The following is a 21,774-nucleotide window of genomic DNA, read 5'->3' as shown; positions in this document are numbered from 1 at the left end:
ACCTCTTGGATTGCAAGCATCAAATAGGGTAGGAGTAAGTCAAAATCTCTCTTTTCCTCAGACACCGCCCTTTTTATAATTTGTTTAAGGGTCTGGTTAAAGCATTCAACAAGCCCATCTGTTTGCAAGTGGTAAACTGAGGTAGTAATCCTATTCACCTTTAACAGTCGGCATATATCTTTCATTAGTTTAGAGACAAAAGGGGTACCTTGGCCCATTAAGACCTCCTTTGGTATTCCCAAGCAGTTATATAGCATCAACAATTCCCGGGCAATAGTGCTAGATTTCATGTTACGTAGCGGGATGGCCTCCGGGTATCTTCTGGCATAATCTACCACCACTAATATGTATTGATGCCCACAAGCAGATTTTTCCACCGGCCCTATCATATCCATACCAATTCTCTCAAAAAGTACAGAACTGACAGGGAGGGGAACCAAGGGTGCCAAAAACCCTGGCCGGGGTGCTGTCTTCTGACACACTGGACATTCCTGACAGAACCTTTTTACTGCTGCATGAATGCTGGGCCAGAAGAATCTTAACTGAATACGCTGGAGAGTTTTCTCCTTCACAAATGGCCAACCCACAGGTGTGTATGAGCCTCCCTTAACACCAACTGATCGTGTTTCCAGGGAACCAACAATTGGTCTACTCTCTTACCCTGCAGATAAGTTACACGATATAACGAATCATTTTTCAATGCAAAGTATGGTACAACTTCTGCTGGTAAAGCATTGATTACTCTACCATTTATCTTTACAACATTTTCAAATGCATTTATCAAGTTAACATCATTCTGATGATCCTTGCCAAAGTCCTGCAAGGACACTTCCTTGCCAATAGGAACCCACTGTGTCTCGGTCTCACTCCCCTCTGGTTGCTCACTGCCCAAGGACGGCGATACAGCCACTAAACTTTGGGAAACAGCAGAGCTTGGCTCCTGGGACACCTCTGATGTGGACCTTCTGCTGTCATCTACATCTACTACATCTTGTAACAATGAAAAGTCCTGACCTAGGATCAATGGGTAGGGTGGCCTGGCAGATACTGCAGCTATCACTTTCAGGGATCACCCTTTAATCACTATTGGGAAGTGCACATGGGGGAATTCTTCTACATCCCCATGTACACATATAACCTTTACCTTGGGTAGCACCTGATCAGCCCCAGGTGGAACCAGGTTGGCAGAGATGACGGTTAATTCACTGCCAGTATCCATTAAGGACCATCAAAAGAAACAAAGTGGATTGCGCCGGTGAAGTGCTTCCAGTAGCCATGCTGACCACTGGTTGAGTTGTTTTTCCTGCACTACAGTCCATCGTCTTGCCCTGCTTTGGACAGTTCCGGCGCAAATGACTGGGCTTGCTGCAATCAAAACACACAACTGGAGGTGGGTTGTTGGCTTTAACAACTGGGACCTGGGTTCTAGGCTTGGGAACTGGCTGGAATTCCTGTTTGGCTTTGTTTAACTTCCCAAAAGTCAGGTACCATTCAATCACCACTGCTAACGCCTCAAACATTTGAGGATCAGCCTTTAGAGCCCACTGTTTCACCACACAATCTAGTACCCACACAGCATGATCCAATGCCACTACCTCTACTATACGCTGAGCAGAGTTCTTATCCAGCTGCTACCACGCCTTACTCAGCCTGACTAAGTTGCCCAGCTGGACCCTTGGTGCTTCAGACAGGTTTAACTGCCATTCCTGAAACTCCTGAGCTTTGTTAGGTCCAGTCACTCTGCTTAATATGGCCTTTTTTAAGTGCAGATAGGAGTTTGCCTCAGTCATGTTTAAATCAACATATGCTTTCTGAGGTTCCCCTGTGAGACAGGGAGCAAGTCTGGCAGCTCACTCCTCCTCAGGCCATTTTAAACGTGCAGCAGTATGCTCAAAGGTGCACAGAAAAGCTTCAATGTCATCAGATGGAGTACGCTTCCATAACACCTCTCGCTCATGCCCACCTTTCCTCACTTCAGTTTTCTCTGCATGTAATAGCTGAAATTGGGTCTGCTCTCCTTAATGTGCTTGATGCCCTGCTGCAAGAGTTTGTTGCTCTTGAATCTGTGCTTGATGCGCTGCTGCCAGAGCTTGTTGCCCTGCAGCTATTTCAGCAAAACTTTTCAAGAGCTCCACCATATTACACTGCTTTATCCCTTTATGGACAAACTTAGGAGGCTTTATAAATTCTCCTTTGGAAGCCAGATTCCCAAAAACTATATCAGCTGGCTTCTCTTAAAACTGCACCACATTGCCTGGCCATACACAGGACTTAAGCAGTCTTTTATATTGTGCACAATTTGCATATACACAGACATATTATCACTGTGAACAACTGCTTTTTATGGCTGGCCTGCCACACTCACTCACCAAGCCGCTGCACAGTGGGTAGCATCCTGCAAAGCATCTCACTGCCGCTGTGGGTGGTCCAGTCACTGTACCTGGGCTCTTGCTGCATAGGCTCTTGCTGCATAGCAGTATCCAGCAAGAGTCCCTGTTCGGGTGCCAAATGCGACAATAATCACATAGACTGGGTAAATTCAATCAGTAGCTTTTAATGCTCACCACAGGCAGGTACACAGGATATGGCAGTTTCACAGGCAAGATATTATACAAAGTCTTCCAATACAGCAATATTTCTTCAGTGGACTCGCAGGTCCAGGAACTCTAACACTAGTCATCCCCAGGCCTATAAGCTGGGCGACTATTTCACCATCAGGCCCAGGCCCTGATTCAGAGCCGGATGCTCTGACAGAGTGCTCGCTCTGAATCAGGGCCGTCTCTGCTCCTTTTTGGAGCGGCCTCCTGGCCGCTCGCATAGCTGTGGGTGACCATCCACAGCTATAGCGAGCGGCCAAAATGATGGTCGCGATGGTCAAGATCATCGCGACCATCGGGCTTGCGACAAGACCCTGTGGTAGGGTCTCGCTCCCGCAAGCCCTGGAGTGCTTTTGGCTCTATCAGAGCCAAAAGCACTCCCATTGACTAGTGGTGTCAGTGGAGCTGGCCCCAGGCGGTAGGCATTCCCATGGGAACGCCTTCCTCTGATCAGCCACGCCCCCAGCACGCCCACCAAAGGGGGCGTGCTGTCAATCACCATCGACAGCACGCCCCCTTTGGTGCAAGACCCATAATGACGACTTGGCCGTCGTTATTCGGGTCTCGAGGATGCGCACAATGGAGCCACCTCCGTCGTGCGCATGCGCACTTGGGCACCATCGACCCGCTTGCGAGCACTCGCGAGCGGGTTTGAAGCAGGCCCTTAGTTTCCTTGGTGTCTCTGCACTTCTTAAACCAGCTTCTCACAGGTGTCTGTAATCAGCCGACTTTCCAGGCACTCACTGAGGCAATACCTGAACTGGACCTTTACACAATCCTAAAGCCCTCGCTCTGCCAAAGCTGGGAAATCTGGATATTCCACATTTACCTCATGTGGAATTATGTTGACCCTGTCACTATATATATATATATATATATATATATATACTCAGATGGGCGGCACTCGTAGGACTTACGAAATATCAACAACAGTGTTTGACCATTAGGTCATTTAATACCAGCGTTTCAATCCCGCTCAAGGGGTTTTTTCTCAAGGCTCAACAGAATTATACAAAACGAACACATTAATATAGACAAACAACTCACCCAGGTGCTGAGACTGGACACCGCAGACGAGGAGGAGTGACATCACTAAACCACAAACAATGTTAAAAATTACACATAAAAAATGGAACAAGTCTGAAAAGGGAGACAATGATTGAGAGTACATATATAAAAAAAGTAAGATGGTATGAAAGTCAGAGTCAAAGAATATCAAAGAAATTACACCAAATAGTGAATAAGGATCTCAATAATATGGTGATACAAAAAAATAGGAAACCAAGAACAGCATGTATGAAAAAAAATAATAATACTCCAATCGATCAAAAAATATTGATTGAACAAAAACATCGATGATCGAAAAATATCAATAAATAGAAAAAAATCGAAAAAAATACTCTGAAACAAAAAAAGATGATATGACAAAAAATTGAAAAAAAATTAATAAATGCAACCACTGGCGCACCAAAAGCAAACACCATATATATATATCAAAAAAAGGGGACTTATAGCATAACAAGTCCCAAAAAGGGGTAATTCAAAAGAAAAAGTAGAAAACCAATGGAGGATTATAAAAAACAGGAAACTTGTAAGTTTTCGTTCAACCCATAAGGGGCCACACTGTTCATCCGATGGATCCATCTTGTTTCCAGTCTCAAAAGTCCCTTTTTGGGACTTGTTATGCTATAAGTCCCCTTTTTTTGATATATATATATATATATATATATATATATATGGTGTTTGCTTTTGGTGCGCCAGTGGTTGCATTTATTAATTTTTTGTAATATCAACTTTTTTTGTTTTGGAGTATTTTTTTTATTTTTTTCGATTTATTGATATTTTTCGATTCATCAATGTTTTTGTTCGATCAATCAATATTTTTTGATCGATTGGAGTATTTATTTTTTTCATATATGCTGTTCTTGGTTTCCTTTTTTTTATGTATCACCATATTATTAAGATCCTTATTCACTATTTGGTGTCATTTCTTTGATATTCTTTGACTCTGACTTTTATACCATCTTACTTTTTCTTTATATATGTAGTCTCAATCATTGTCTCCCTTTTCAGACTTGTTTCTTTTTTTTATGTGTCATTTTTAACATTGGTTGTGGTTTTTGTGTCACTTAATACTGTTGATGCCCTTCCAGGATTTGTGACGGCGATACTCTCCTGTGCCGTGGTCCCTGTATCACCATGTGCGTCTCCTGCAAGTTGGAACTGGCATCTTGGTTACCCAGGTTACTGTCAGGGACGCGGGTGGAGAACATGTGGGCTGCGAGACCAAGCCTAGTGACATCGCTCCTCCTCGTCTGCGGCGTCCAGTCTCAGCACCTGGGAGAGTTGTTTGTCTATATTAATGTGTTCGTTTTGTATAGTTCTGTTGAGCCGTTGGCATTAAATGACCTAATGGTCAAACACTTTTGTTGATATTTCATAAGTCCTACGAGTGCCGTCCATCTGCTTCTATACTATTTAGGGTCCTACCCTGGGAAGGCAACAAGGCAAGCTATTTTATACTCTTGTGGAGTGCTGGTTCTTTGATATATATATATATATATATATATTATAGCCAATAGATAGGTATCACACCGCACTATAACGTCCAAACACGGCTGGTTTCAAAGTTTCAACGTTTCGAAACGTTGAAACGTTGAAACCAGCTGTGTTTGGATGTTATTGTGCTGTATGCTACCTATCGGCTATTTGTGGTATCCTGTTTACAGCGTTACCTAGGAGGGCACCCACCGTCGGCATTGCAAGTACATGGAGTGCAGCCTCTTTGGTGTAATATATATATATATATATATATATATACAGTGGTCGAAGTGGGAATTTTGAAGTGGGGGTATGGGCATACAGTGTATATGTGCACCGAAGACGCAAGTAAAAAATGGGTGTGGCAAATGAATCATGGGGATGTGGCTGTGTCAGTAGGGGTGTGGCCTCTCAAAACAAGGGAGTCATGTGAAAAGTCCAAGTTGGATGCTGAAACGGCAGTTTGGATGCTGATACTCTGGATTTAGACAGGTTTAGCCAATATGCATGGCTATACCCAGTGCTTATGGGTGCTTCAAAAGTAATGGACTCGAATAAATATAATTATCCATTGGGCGCACATTACTTTAAACATCTCTCAGTGGAATTTAATTTTCCTCATGTGTTTTGCAAGAATAATTTTTAAAAAAAAAGACACGTTTTGCATGAAAAAAAAAATGCACACACATTGGCACTCATAGGAAAAAACCAAACACAGGACTCTGCCGCAAAAAATAAATAAATCACATAAGCTTTGCATGAAAAAAAAAAATACAAAAACACATTGGCACCCATAGGACAAGAAAAACCAGACACATAGGCTCCCACAGTAAATAAATCACATAAAGCTTTGCATGAAAAAAAAAAACACAATGGCAAAACACATAAAAAAAATAAATCACATAAGCTTAGAATTAAAAAAAAAACAACACACACACTGGCACCTTTAGGAAAAACAAACAAACACATAGGGCTCTATTTACTACAATCTGCATTTGTAATGCAGATTGTAGTGTGATATTACCGACTGAATTCGCATTGCGAAGTCCGGCAATTTCACAGGGATTTACTACAAATCCCTTGCAGGGACAGAGCTTGCGATAAAGCTCTGTCCCTGCGAATCCCCTTCGGAGCCTTATCACTGTATTTTTTGTGAAAATACCGTGATTAAGTGCACGCACATGCGCCGGCCGCCCGCCGCTGCTACCCCCCACCGGCATTAAGCCCCGCCCCTGGCGCTAAGCCCCGCCACCCACGACCCCCTCTCCCCCCCCCCGCGACCCCCCCTCCCTTACTTACACTTACCTGCATGCTCCAGGCCTCCGGTGATGGTCTCCATTCCTCCGGTCAGGTGATCTCTCATACTGCACTGGGACCCGATCACCTGATGACCGGGCCGCAGTGCACTGTGGGAGACCAGCTGACTGGAGGGGAGACATCACCGGAGGGCCCGATCACCGGTCCCTGGAGTCAGGTAAGTAATTTTTTTTTTTACTATTTTTTTACTTTTTTTTTTCTTTTTTTTACAGTGATCAGCTTGCGGTCTGTTTAGACCACACAGCTGATTACAGGGACCGAATCCCGGCTCTGCTCTCCCCGTTAGAGCAGGACAGGAGTCCGGTAACCGGGGGAGACCCTGGATAACACCACCTCCAGGTGGCGTTATTATCACAGGGCTTTCCCCGATATTTTTTTCACATTTATTTTTAGTAACTCTGGTCGGATCACATTTCCCATTACAGTTATGGGAAATGCGATCTGCTTTACTAAAAATAAGTGATACTTAGGAGTTGGAGAAGAATTTCACAAATTCTACTCCAATTGCCCTGTAATAACTATAGGTGATACTAAAATAATGTGAAAAGGGTGTGAAAACACCCTTTTTCACTTTATTTTAGTAAAAATAATGTTGATAAATAGAGCCCATAGGCTCCTACAGTAAATAAATCACATAAAGCTTTGCATGAAACACATTGTTTTTATTCATATATGTACCAAAAACATAGATAGGTATTCAATTAGCAGCAGGGTTTCCCCCGCAACTAATATGTCCCATAGGCTCCAACAAGGAAATAAATCACAGGAGCTTTACAAGAAAAAAAAAAACCCCAAAAAACATTGGCACAGTCCAGAAAAAAAAAAAAACACATAGGGCCTAATTCAGCAGCAATCGCAGCTGCAAATTCGCACAGAATGCAGCTGCGATAACATGCTAATGCTTGCCAAAGCTCAGCCAGCATAAATACGCCCACTACTGCTTTCTCAAATCGGTTTACTGTTGTTCTTCTGCATAAACATCTGTACCATCAACGAACATCAACCACTTACGCAGCAATTACAGCAGGTCTGACCTGCTGCTGACACTGCAACTCTCGTCACACGCAGTGGTCTCTGAAGCTACGTATGTAATCGCAGTGGCTAATTTATAGACACCTAAGCAACAGCGTTCAAACAGACAGGCACGCCTGAAGTTTTACTGACCACTCCCCCGTCACCAACCTCAAACACTAACAGCCTGAAACTCACTCTGCGATCGCAGTGCACGCGCAGTGCAGTTTATAGTTATACACATGCGCAAAGGCATTTGCTCGATCTGTGTATGCAGTTGCACTTGCTGCTGAATCAGACCCATACTCCACAAAGGAAATAAATAAAACACATACAGGGGAATTCAATTATTCTGGGTGGTAATAGGCACCCAATGGATCAAACCAAATGCTGCTCACTCGACCACGCATTATTCTGGGTGACACATTGCTTCTCGCAGCCTCCTGAAAGGGTGAGAAAAAATGTGTGAAAAGTCCAAGTTTGGATTTAGACAGGTTTAGCCGCTATGCATGGCTAAACCCAGTGCTTCTGGGTGCTTCAAAAGTAATGGACCAGACGCCCGATTAAATATAATTAATCCGTTGGGAGTCCATTACGTTAAACATCTCCCAGTGGAATTGAATTTCCCCCATATTTTTTGCAAGAAGAAATTAAAAAACAAAACAAAACACATACCGTCCACATTGTGGGCAATTCAATTAAACATGATGTTAATAGTGCTGGGAAATAGTTCCTAGAGCAATTGAATTGTTTCCCCCGCGCCCGGCACTTAGTCGGGAAATGCCAGTTGGTGCCTTAAGTTTAGGCTCTCTAACTGATGAGCATTTTCAAACTAAAGTGCCTGTTGCAATGCTGTCAGCTACTCACTAAGATGAAAAACAGCATTGTGGATGGCACTTTAATTGGATTTCTGCTCGAACCCTCAGGAGAGTGCAAGCATAAATCCTTTAGTTAGGTTTAATGGCGCGTTCAATAGAATAGCTCTGGGACCAAATTCCCGGCACTATTCAAGATCGCACATAATTGAATTGCCCCCAATTGGAAAATAAAAAAATACATAGGATACAGGGAGCACCCCCCCCCCCATACACACACACACATTGGAATAGGTTGTGGGGCACACAGAGGCAGTGATGCACACATGGGTAATGAGGCACAGAATACGATTGATATCCCAACAAAGGGGATGCCAGCACTTAGAATACCAGCGCCGGAATCCCAACAACTGCCAGGATCCCGGCATCAGCATTCCGACTGACGGCATTCTGAAGGTAAGTAGCAGGGTTATGGGGAGGGTTAGGCACTAGGGGGTGGGTTAGGTTTAGGGTGCGAAGAGGGGGAGGTTAGGTTTAAGCATTAGGGTGGGAGGTTAGGTTTAGGCCTTGAGGAGGGAGGGTTAGGAAGAGGGGAAGGGATGTCAGCATCGGGACTTTGACCGCCGGGATCCCGAGCGATGTCATCCCATACCCAACCCTGAGGAAAACAGGGGTAGTGAGGCACACAACAGGGGTAGTGAGGCACACAACAGGGGGTAGCGAGGCACACAGCAGGGGGTAGCGAGGCACACAGCAGGGGGTAGCGAGGCACACAGCAGGGGGTGGCGAGGCACACAGCAGAGGGTAGCGAGGCACACAGCAGGGGGTAGCAGACACACTATTGAAATCCTTTATTACTCACCGGTTGCTGAGGAATCTATCCAGAAGAGTGAGTGAAGCAGGGAGAAGTGCAGTGGCACCAACAGCTCTACTCAGGGGGGGTGCTCCTTTAGCAACCTTACAATCCCCCTCACCGCGGGAGCCAATATTAGTGGCTGTCAGGCTGTGACTCATAACTAACCAGGCTGTCACAGAAACCGGCAGCGGATGGGCACACACAGGCAGTGCTGCCGAGACCCGGGTCGGGAGTCGCGGGAGCCGTGGCCACGCCCCCTTAGGCTTTCTAAATACATAAATTACATTATTTTTCAGCGCCGCGCTGGGGAAGGGAGTGTGTGGGCCCCTCAGCAAGCCATAGGGGGGCACGATCAGTGTGACAGTACCCGCTCCCCCCTTCCCTCACGGCATCCCTGCACACAGGTGGCCAATGCTGGTCTCTGCATATGCAGCGTGTAATGCTGCTGCAGAGACCTTCCAGCGGGGGCAAGCATCTGGCAATGCGGGAGGGCTCAGAGCAGCCGGACGGCAGTAGTAAACCCGGGCAAGTGGGCGGGGGTTTGGAGCTAGGAGGACGGCTGCTGGCATCCAGGCCTCGGGCAGGCTCTGAGGAACACGCTGGGCTCTTCCGGCGGGGGACAACAAACGGCTCACAGGGTGGATGGGCGGGGATAGGCGGGCAGCTGCTCGGTGACTGACAGCACAGAGTTTTCACTGAGCCAAGCCGCATAAATACATGCGGCTGGCTTAGGGGACTGTCCAAACGGGCGGAGACCCGCGCCGCCCTCTGTCCTGTAAATTAGAGGGGAAAATAAATCTAATTGTTCGAAGTGCCGGTATGCCATACCGTTGTATACCGGCACACTTCGAGCACTGTATATATATATATATATATATAAGAATCCAATGCTGGCGGCATTCAGGAGACTGTTATCTATATATATATATATATATATAATGTCAAAGAGGGCCAGTTTACTTCGGTATGCCAAAGCACCACTCCACTGCTTTTATTTGTACATTATAACTGTGCGCTGAGACAATTCTAATTTTACTTATTTGTCCTTGCATAGTATGTAGCTATGAGCAGGACTCACACTAGGGGGTAAATTTACTAAGATTCGAGTTTAGTCGAGTTAGCAATCTCAGGAGAGTTTGGGCATTTTTTTCGTCTTGCAAATTTACTAATGACAAACTCGGGAGAGACATCTCCTTTGCTATTGGAAAATACTGGAGAGTTATCAAACTCTCTTCACTTCACCATCGGCTAAACTCGAGTAACTTTTCACTAGTGAAGATAGGATTCGGGAATTTACCAAGAGGAGAGTTTATATACTCTCATGAGAACAGAGAACGCTCCTGTAAAAATTAGTGAAATTAATTCACCTGCCTGTGAGATGTGAGTTTGGCTGAAACATACACAGATCAGTGTGATCCATGTATGTTTCTGCCTGTAAATAGTAAAAAAAAAATATATTTTTTTAAATGACGTAGGGTCCCCCCCCAAAATCATAACCAGCCCCGGACTGCTCAGCCAGTCCTGGTTCCTAAAATTATGGGGTACAAGAAGGGTTCTCCTGTAATTTAGGAACCAGCACCTGGCTGCAGGGCCACTGCTGGTTTTAAATATAGGGGGGGGAAATGCGTAAGGGTCCCGCTATATTTAAAACCAGCACCGGATACAAACCGACCAGGGTGTAATGCCACAGCCAGGTGACCCTATCACTGGGGCTCCATGGCCAAAGCATTCACACCCCAAGCCAGTCAGCCCAAGCCGGGGATCTCAGGGAAGATGGGGACCCCCCAAGAAGGAGTCCCCCCTCTCTTTAAAACCTCAGGCATGGGCTGAAGCCCGGGGCTCTTCCCTGCACCCCTGGGCTGTGGGTACGGTGGTAATAATGTGTTAAATAGTTATAAATTATTGTATTTTACAGTGGAACTACAGGTGCCAGCATGCCTGCCCTTTTTGACTTGTGGAACTACAAAAACCAGCACCTGTACCCCCACTGTAAAATAAATAGTTAAAAAAAGACAGAACACAGACACCGTCTAAAGTAAAAGTTTATTATACACCTAACTACTTCACTCACATATACTTACCTGTGCCAGCTGGTCAGTCCACTTCTCCCATGTAGAATCCATTTGGAGTACCTGGAATAAAGATCCTGTACTCACCTCCATCCTCGCGCTGCTCTACGTAGCATCCAGGAGACTTGGCAACATAACAAACCGAGTAACCAAACCCATGCGGACAAGTATTTGTATGTGTTGACACACATACCAATACTTTGTGAATGCCAGCTGACAGGCCTCCTTGGGAAATCCCACAGCCCACCAGCTAATCAGAGGTTGCTTTACATGTAGCAGCCGATCATTGGCTGGGACCCACATGTGACCAGTAACCAGTCATAATTTATGGTCAATGACCGTATATCTGCTGTTACCAGAAAAAACTCTGGCTCCCATTCTATATCCCTTAGTTTGTTAATTGTAGATATAGTGTTTTTCAAGTAAGATTTAGTTGTTTGGACCATCGGTCGTAATATGTGGTCTATAAAACTAGAGAGATTGGATAAGCAGGAATTGGAACAAGCAACAATAGGATGGCCTGGAGGTTTTTCTTTATTTTTGTATCTTTGGTAGGACATAGAGAACTGGTATTGATGGGTTCTCTGTGTTCATAAATAATTGTTCCTACTCAGTTATAACCCCCTTAGAAAGATATAGGACTAAAAAGGTTTCAAATTTCTTTATTATGTTTGAACTTCGATTGCCCCTAAGTTTTTTATAGGTGGCTTTATATGTTAACTGTCTCGTCACTTCTTCGTTATAACAACAACACTCCCCCCCCTTATACCCTTATATGTGGGTTACTATTAATTTCCTTATTATCACTTAAGGTTTTTATAGCATTCCTTTCTTTTCTTGTCAGATTAAGCCTACTATGGGGTTTCAGTTCTACTTTTTCTAAATCATCCTTAACCAATTTTGCAAATGATTCAATAAAACTTCCCTTTTTATGTTTAGGAAAAAATGTTGACCTACTTTTAAATCTCTTTCCATCAATAATTATATTTGTGTCTCCTGTATTGGGTATTTCTTTTAAATACCTTTTGAGTGTTAAACGTCGAATAAATTATTCTATATCAACATGCACCTCAAATTTATCACACTTGTTGGATGGGGCAAATTTTAAACCTTTCTCAAGGACATTCTTTTCATGATCATTTAGTTCATAATTACTGAGATAATACATTTTTGTGGTTACCTTTTTCTCATTTATAGGTTGTTCCTGGACTAGATCCATATTAGTGGGAGGAATACTACTTTCAAATTTATGTTCTGATCTATATTTAATCCTCCTTTTTTATTTAAACAGCCCCTCCTTCCTCCCCTTTTTCCACAATTTCTTTGTCTTGGATTCATCTGAATTTTTGTCAATGTTGGGGTCCACCTCTCTAAAAAATGGTTCTGTTGTTTAAGGATTTCATATCTATTATTCCTACTATTATTTAGATCAAAAAGATCCCTTTACCTATTTGAGGTTCTCCAGTTTGTTCTACCCTCATTTTTAATTTCTCTCCAGGATTCTGTTTGTCTATAGTGCCCTCTTTCAGGTGATACCTCATTCCGCCCCCTATAATACCTTAATGCATTGTTCCCAACTTGTCGCCATTCACCTTAGCCAAATTATTAGGTTTCAGTAATTTATTATAATGGCTATAACTATCTCTCCTAAACTTCCTAAAGTCCCATCTCTTATCCCCTATTTTTCTCCTACTAGGGGAGATATCTATCCTACTAATGATATTTCTATATAGGGGTCTAGATGGCTCTTAAGGATTTTGATTTTTAATTGCTTCATATGTTTGTATTGGTAGATCTTGATTATCTTTATGGGCATAATTTTTATCCCTTAAATATTTCTTTTGTTTTTTATTCTTAATCTATTTAAATTTTTTCTACCTTATTGGTGATCATTATTTCCATCTCTTTAAAATCCTTTAGATTTGAAAATGGTTCCACCAGAGATTTAAATGTTTCTATTTCTTCCTCTAACCTTTGTAATTCTTTACTTTTTTTCTCTGATGATTAATTGCGTCAGAGAAAATGAGCAAGAATATAATATTCTCTGCCAATTCTCTATAAAATCATGTGATTCATTCTGGAAAGAAGGAGGTTTATTGATTTTTAGCCTCCTAGGGATCAATTTATCTGCACAATATTTCTCAAGAGAGACTATCTACCACCATACCTTTCCTTCTTTTATCAATAATTTCTCCAAAATATACATAGCACTTTCCAAGTTGTCATCCATTACATTAGTATCTAAACCATCTTTAAACACTTCATCAATTTGGGCTTTTCTATTTTCCCTATGTGAAAACATTATGAAGGTTGCAAGACACATATCAGTGCATACACAAATTCACATAAAAATATAGAAAGAGTAACTTGCACCCTAGCTGCAGCTCATTACCAACTCTCAAGCACACCACCTCTTGAACAATATATCTCAGAGCAGAGTAGTCCACAAGCGCTGCTGGATAGTGTGTTATAAGTCTCAGTTGTTTCTGTGGAAACGTCCTGTAATCTCCAAAAAAGGAAATCCAAACAAGAAGACAGAAAATTCTCGTCAATTCTCCACGAACACCAATTTTTTATGTATTCGATGGGAACCTATGAACTAACTTCATATATATGAGATGCATGCATCAAAATGTTTCTTTATGTCTGCACAATCAATGGTATATGCAATAAAGTTAATCCTGTGGCTTTTCGTCTGAAGTTACCCCGGACTCTCAAAATCAATAATACTTTTCATTGTTCTCTTCTGAAACCAGTTTTTCTTTCCACCAGGTTTTCCCTTAGGCATTCAGTTAGACTTCCACCAGTGCTTGTCCAAGGGCACCAGGAATTTGTCCTTGAAAAGATCTCGGACTCCAGAATTTCTAGAGGTGGTCTTCAGTTTCTTGTACATTGGAAAGGGTACGGACCTGAGGAATGCTCGTGGATTCCTGAAAGGTTGTTACATGCTCCTACCCTGAAGAGAAAATTATTTGAAGACTTTCCTGACAAACCAGGGTCTAGGGGTTCTTTAACCCCTCGTCAAAGGGGGGGGGTAATATCACAAGCGCCGAACTATGTCCTCAGGATGAGGTGAATGCCGAACGAAGATGCACTGAAACTCCTCCTATCTTCTCTCCATCATGCTGGGATCTACCCTGATTGGTTCCTGTCTCTATTTCATCCCTGTGTGAACACTGCTCCGATGCCGGTGATAGCGTTCCACATGTTTCCGGTTCTGGCATAGTCTCCTGTATTCAGTCGAGTTCCCAGTATCCAGTCAGCTTTATTGTTCCAGCCGTTTGTGTCATCAAGGCGGCACGGTCCGAATTTATACTACCTGCCGCTCGAGTCATCCTGGTGGCACGGTCTGTATTACCACCTTCTGCCATTTGTGTCATCCAGGTGGCACAGACCGCACTCAGTGTCAAGAGTGTGCAACCCAGCATCCAGGGCCTTGTGTCAACCCGGCGGCACAGGTCGTACACCATTGTACGCAATTGTGTACTGCTGCTAGCGTCATCCCGGCAGCACTTACCGCACCTCAGCATCCTGTGTACGCAATCTTGTGTACTGCCGCTAGTGTCAACCCAGCGGCACTTAGCGCACCTCATCGTCACCTTGACAGGTCTATCAGCCCAAAGGCTGCTCCTTGCCAACATCAAGCCAAGGTTACCAGCCTGCAAGGCTCTTACACAGCCCAAAGGCTGCTACACAGCCCAAAGACCACACCAAGCCAAGGTTTCCAGCCCTTAAGGCTGCTACACAGCCCAAAGGCTGCATCTCAGTCCAAAGGCCGCACCAAGCCAAGGTTCCAGCCCTCAAGGCTACTACACAGCCCAAAGGCCACACCAAGCCAAGGTTTCCAGCCCTTAAGGCTACTACACAGCCCAAAGGCCACACCAAGCCAAGGTTCCAGCCCTCAAGGCTACTACACAGCCCAAAGGCCACACCAAGCTAAGGTTCCAGCCCTCAAGGCTACTACACAGCCCAAAGGCCATACCAAGCCAAGGTTTCCAGCCCTTAAGGCTGCTACACAGCCCAAAGACTGCATCTCGGCCCAAAGGATGCATCAAGCCAAGGTTCCAGCCCTCAAGGCTACTACACAGCCCAAAGGCTGCCACACAACTCTTAGACTTACATCTCTGCCCTCAAGACTGTGCAGGACTAGGTTCTTGGGTAATCATCCCTACAAATCCTAACACATTTTAAACATCAAATTCTACTTGTGGGCGCTACTATCCTGTGTTAATGTAGCCAGTGGACACTGAAACCGATTGTGCCGCATTTACATTGTTTTGTTTTATTACATTAATATATTTGCATGAATGAATCCACTTCCCTTACTGTAAATTGGTGCAAAAATTCTCCCTTATAGACCGTCTAGCAATATAAAATCAGGATTTTGAATGTCAGCAAGAAGCGTTCTTGAGGCACATTTAGGACCACATTTATCAACTAGTTTTAAAACTTCTTGTGTATGATAAATGGTGCTCATCAAATCAGCTCCCACCTTTCATTTTTCAAACAGATAGGAGCTGATTGGCTGGAGCACCAATATCATATGCAACGAGTTTTAAAACTCATCGCGAATGATAAAACTCGTTGATAAATGGACCCCTAGAAAAACTGATCTGAATAGCACCTCTCATCAGAAGAAGCTAATTTATGCATCCCGAAAACACATAACCCACCATGGCTCATTAGTATTAAACCTAACAGGAACTAACAGTAGTAGATTTAAGGTGGTGGGCACATAATCATGCTAAAGATAATACTTATATTAATAATGAGTATTAGAAGCAGACAGATTTATCTGTAAATCTGTAAATTACTGATTATTATGTACTTTCACGGCCGGCGGTTCGATTCCCGGCAGCGCCTGGCTGACAAAAGCAGAGTTCCCGGCAGCGGAGGCCCGACAGCGCTGGAAATCCCGATTGTCGATAAGTAAGTACTTATTAACCAAACCTAACCCCCTAACCGTAACCCTCCTTAGGGATGCCTAACCCTAATCCTCCCTCTAAGTGCCTAACCCCCCCTTCCCCGCTGCCTAAACCTAAGTCCCCCGGGGGGGTGCCTAACCCTATGTCCCCCTCAGGGGTGCCTAACCCTAACCCTCCCCCTTGCTTAACCCTAACCCTCCCGGGGGGGTGCCTAACCATAAGTCCCCCCGGGTGCCCTAAACCTAACCCTCCCTCCCCGCGGCTGTCCACTCGCGGTGCCTGTCTCCAAGCATCGGGAAAATGTCAGGCATCTACATCTAGATGCCCTGCATTTCACCCTCGCTGGGATATGACAGTCGGAAAGCCGGCTGTCGGTATTGAGGCAGCCGGCTTCCCGATTGTATACCCTATATATTGTATATTCTTTATATTGATTACTATGAAAATGTCTGAGAAATGTCATGTGATAGCATTTAATATTTCTCCACACAAATGTTAAAGTAAATTATATACTGCTTGTAGGCAAGCAAATCTTAACAATTTGCCGCAGAGGCATAACTAGACCTTTTGGTGTCCTGTGATAGAAAGAGCATTGGTGCCCCCCAATTTTATAAACAGGGACAGTGCATCCCATGTGGAAGGGAGGTGGCCCCTTACACATTATGCCAAACAGTAGTAATGCCCCTTACACATTATGTGCACACAGTAGTAATTAAACTTACACATTATGACCACAGCAGTAATCTTATATATAAAATTCATTGGTCTGTTTGTTTGCTTATTGTCCGGTTATGCATTTGGACACCCCTGTACCGATTGAGATGAAACCAATATGAGGTGTTCCATTTGGACCCTGGCCAGGTTTTAGTAGGGTCGTGGTTCCAGTCGGATCTCCCATTGGTGTACGCTAGGCAGAACTTTGACCTGGGGAGCCCTTTCTGAGCCTTCCACTGGATGGATTTGGACAAAAAATTCACAGAGTGATAACATTGGATCCCAGAAGACATACTACAAGGTTGAGGTCCTGGTCTGTCCTCCTGATGGTGTACACTGGACAGATTTTTGACCTGGGGATGCTGGGCAGAACTTTGACCCTGGGAGTCTGTTCTGGGTCTTCCACTGGATGGATTTGGATGAAAACTTCAGAGAGGGGTGGCAATTTGTCTGGGATGCCTAATGGAGTAGTTGGAGTCCCGGTTGGACCTCATGGTGGAGTGCGCTGGGCAGAACTTCAACCCAGAGGGCCTGTTCTGAACCTTCCACTGGATGGATTTGGATGACATCACATAATAAAACTTAATAACTTGAAGATTTAAACCCAGGAAACGTCGGGTACTTCAGCTAGGGCTCCATAAATATTATGCCACACAGAAGAAATCCCCTCCCCCTTACACATTATGCCACACAGTAGACATCCCGCCTTACACATTATGCCACACAGTAGAAATCCCCTCCTCTTTACACATTATGCCACACAGTAAAAATCCCGCCCTTACACATTATGCCACACAGTAAAAATCCCGCCCTTACACATTATGTCACACAGTATAAATCCCGACCTTACACATTATGCACACAGTAGCAATCTCCCCTTACACATTATGCCACACAGTAGAAATACCTGATTACACATTATAGAAATCCCTTCCCCTGGGTCTCTCTCCTAAATGCAGCACTTACCTGTATATTTCAGCTCCGCAGCACGTCACTGTGGGAGACGTGGTAAGCCGCAATCTCCGTCTCCGCTAGTGCCTCCTCTTCTGCCACCCAAAACCGCCGGAATGGCTCCTCACGCAGTGCACTGTGGAATTGGACTGGGAAGACACTACAGGAGATGTGGTAGGGGCAGAGCACACAGGGCAGGCAGCTGCAGTGCTGCCCACTGTAAAGTGTATTAGTAGCAGTGCATCCAGCAGAGAAGGAGCCAGGCGCACCTTTATATTATACATTTCAGCGGGGATAGAAGACAGCTAGTGGCAGCGGTACATACTTGATCGGGTGGAGGCGGACGGTGCGCTCTGTGCGGGCACAGCGGTCGCACCATGCTATTTATGGCCCTGACTTGACGTTTTAAAATAGTGGAAGAACTTTTTAGACTGATATCATAAAGATATATAGTATCACAGTAGCTTACATGTAGCTTATTGCAACATCTTAATCATATAGTTATCCACACAAATAACTCCACCCTGTGTCTGGTTGTATCATTTGTTATAATTAATCTTTGTATTATTGTTTAGTTGTATTGGTAACCTTCTGTACAGTGCTGTGAATTACAGTTGAATGCAGTAAGTGCTGAGAATTCATAACATAGCTGGGTAGAGGTTCTTATAGAATACATAAAAAATAGTTTTGGGTGGAGTCCGGTAAAATTAAATAAGAAAAGAAAAATAAATTGTATTTGGCTTACAAGATTCTTTGGCCAAATGCAGAGATATTCATAGTGGATCAAATAATCCCACAAAACACTCCACCTGTCTGTTCCTACACAGCCTGTTTTGAAATTAACCAAGTGATGTCAATGTAGGTAGGGCCCACATGAATTTTCCATTCAGGGTGACATGAATTCCATGGGGAAAGGCATGGATTGTTTCAACCAGACAGAGCGTGACGGGAAAGAGTGAAATGGGGCTTTGAACACTGTGGATCAAGTGCATAGAGCTTGAAGAGTCACTAAGCGTGCAAGGTTTCTTGCTTTTGTTTTATCACATTGAACCCTGCCCTAACCCTAGCTTTGTTGTTGTCTGGGGTTATAAATTAACCCCAGAGAAGTTACAATAAATGTTGGAAAATAGACTTAAAAAACATAGAATGGGGTTAGTGCATAAAAATGGTTTCTAAATTAAAATACACACTAATAAGGCTGAAATATTTTTTATATATATATATATATATATATATATGTTTGATCTAAAATTGTGATTGGTATTTGTGTTCTTATTTCCTAGGTCAAAATGAAAAAAAAAACATTGACGAAGTATGAAGCACTTCCATGAAAACATTCTCTTGGATTGTTATAAAAGGGCAACAAAGTGTATGTTTTTATGGTTCTTCCGATACCCCTGATTAGTTACCAAAATCAGCCTTGTCCTCAGTGCACAAATGGATGTATTTCCACAGATGCTGAAATCCCAGGAAGACTGCTGGAGCTTTGGTGCCCTCTACTGGTGTCTTTCTTCTTCTTCTTTTTCTTCTATTTTGCACTGTTGGCTCTAACTCAGCCTCTTTTGAGTTACACAGTATCATGTTTGCACACCCAGAGACTCTGTGAGGGAGAGACCTAGATGTTGTGATCTAACTGGACATCAAAAACTGTGAACAAAATTAAAAGTGCCATAAAGACCTTTAGGGCAGCGGGACACATATGGTTGCTTTGCAGGCGGTCACAAGAGAACATCAGGACATCAGATGCCTGTACTTTGCCTTAACCCAGCCAAAATGTGATTGTCAGAGGGGGACATAGAATATGAGATGCCAACCTTCATGCAAAACTACCATCATTTTACAAATTCAGACTCTACAGCTATTTCTTGGCTCTAGAGATTTGACATCAAAGCCACACTGACCACAACTGTTTGTTAGCCCAGGAAACAAACATGTGTAGAGATGCCTTTAAAGTTATTCCATTAAAAAAAATTGCATAGATCAGACACGTCTGTGACAGGTTTTGCACAGGTGCTTTGTCATTATAGTCATTTATGATGAAAATAAATATATATGGCAATATAATGCTCAAAAGGTCCAAATGCAAATTGCAATATGGCCAGTCACAGCTTCATAATTCAAAGACAAATGGTTATTCTGAAGGGTTGGGTATGGGATGCCGGCGCTCACAATCCCAACCACTGGAATCCCAAGTAGGAGAGAATGCCGACACCCGCAGATAAGTATCCTAACCCTGACTCTGCCCCTAAACCTAATCCCCCCCTGCAGCCTAAACCTAACCCTTTCCTTCTGCAGCCTAACCCTAACCCTCCCCCTAGTGCCTAACCATAACCCTCCCCCTAGTGCCTAACCCTAACCCTCCCCCTAGTGCCTAACCATAACCCTCCCCCTAGTGCCTAATCCTCCCTCTAACCCTAATACTTAACGTTGGGATGCTAATTCTGGAATTCTGACTGGTGTCGAGATTCCAGTGCCGGCTTTCTAAACGCCACATCACGGACCACCAGGATGTCAACTACATCCCATTCTGAAGCCATCAGTCCTGTGATTTTGGAGCATTTTAAATCTCCTAATGCATGATATTAGAGGTCATGTTCCACTGCATCCGCAGAGAAATCATGCATTGCTGGGCAATGTATCCCATACCCTCTCACAACAGGATTCCAACTTAGGGGAAAAACTTTAACTACTGTAATATTCCACAGACATAGCTAAGTAGAAAGCATCAGAGAGAAAAAGTCTTCTCTTATCTTATTGTTTTTATCTTTTGCCAATGTTGGTGTTTTTTATGTAACTTGTCTTTTACAAAAGTCAACATCTACAGATTTCTATAGAGGAAGACTTGCCTATACATTTAGAATTAATATTTTATACTTCAGTTTCATGTAAAAATATGATGTATGTCAGAGCTTTTTTTTCATGACATAAGGACATTTTCTTTTGTGACTATTTGGATCTTTTTGTGATGTCTGAGGAATTTGTTAGTGTATTAGAATGCATATTTTATCCTGTAACTGTGATTATAAAAGAAAGGTCACTAGCTGACAAAAAAAATACTCTATTTAGGGAAATTACTATTCTTTGATGTTTAAAGTTTGTCGATAAATAGCATACCTTTAAAAATTTAGTTACACAGTTGTCGTCTACTGTATGCAAAAGGGAAATTTACACATTCATAGGAACAGAGATACTGTAACAATAGTGATCTATTTATTATTATTAATATTTCTATGCCCAGCATTATTTCATTAGCCGCTTGGCCATCATGTACTAAAACTTACATTTAAAGGGGAACTTTAATAAAATTTTAACATAATTGTGTTGTGAGCATTGTTACATTGGCAACTTTTTGTAATTGGTCCTTATTTAGAAATAAGTCACAACGGCTTAATGGTACATTTACAGCCTTTTATCTCATTCAGAAACACCATGGGCAAAATGTTTCCCCAACGCCATGTGCTAGAGTTTGGTTCATGAGACAGTTTTCACCCTGCATACATATATATGGCATAATATTCAAATGAATGGAGTAGAGTTTTAGAGACTCATATTATTTTTAAAGATTTATTCTACCATTATTATTATTATTATTATTATTATTATTATTATTATTATTATTATCTTTTATCTATATGGCACCACAAGGGGTACACAGCGCCTTACATTGTACGTAAACAGAAGCAGCGCAAACAAAAGAAGAAACAAAATGCAAGACAGTACAAAAATTGCATAACATGGAACACAAGCTATATAAACATTGCTACACATGCAGTCATAATAACCACCAAAGCAGTGCCGTGGGAACCCAAATGTTTGATGTTGCAATTGGGACGAGATGATGGTATAAATGAGGGAAGGAAAAACACATGACGGAAGAGAGCCCTACCTGTGAGAGCTTACAGTCTAAAGGAATTGAGAATCAGACAGTGGTAACACAGAGGGGAGAGACAGTGAGCGAGGAGTATAGAGCGGTGGGTT

At 43.2% G+C, this 21,774-nt stretch overlaps 1 protein-coding gene across 1 annotated transcript in view; it reads left to right on the top strand.

Annotated features, from left to right (window-relative positions):
* NKAIN2 (sodium/potassium transporting ATPase interacting 2) overlaps positions 1 to 21,079 on the top strand; it is a 1,110,439-nt gene extending 1,089,360 nt beyond the window's left edge. The window contains exon 7 of the mRNA XM_088443070.1: positions 19,080 to 21,079. Coding sequence (XP_088299196.1) covers positions 19,080 to 19,089 — 10 coding nt within the window. The 3' untranslated portion in view covers positions 19,090 to 21,079. The remainder of the gene's footprint in view (positions 1 to 19,079) is intronic.
* Positions 21,080 to 21,774: the final 695 nt, after the last annotated feature.

The sequence above is a fragment of the Taudactylus pleione genome, unplaced genomic scaffold (genome assembly GCF_031769625.1).
Source record: "Taudactylus pleione unplaced genomic scaffold, aTauple2 ptg000326l, whole genome shotgun sequence".
NCBI classification, from domain to species: domain Eukaryota; kingdom Metazoa; phylum Chordata; class Amphibia; order Anura; family Myobatrachidae; genus Taudactylus; species Taudactylus pleione.
Note: the sequence above shows the minus strand (reverse complement) of the source record. Positions and strands in the feature narration are given on the sequence as shown.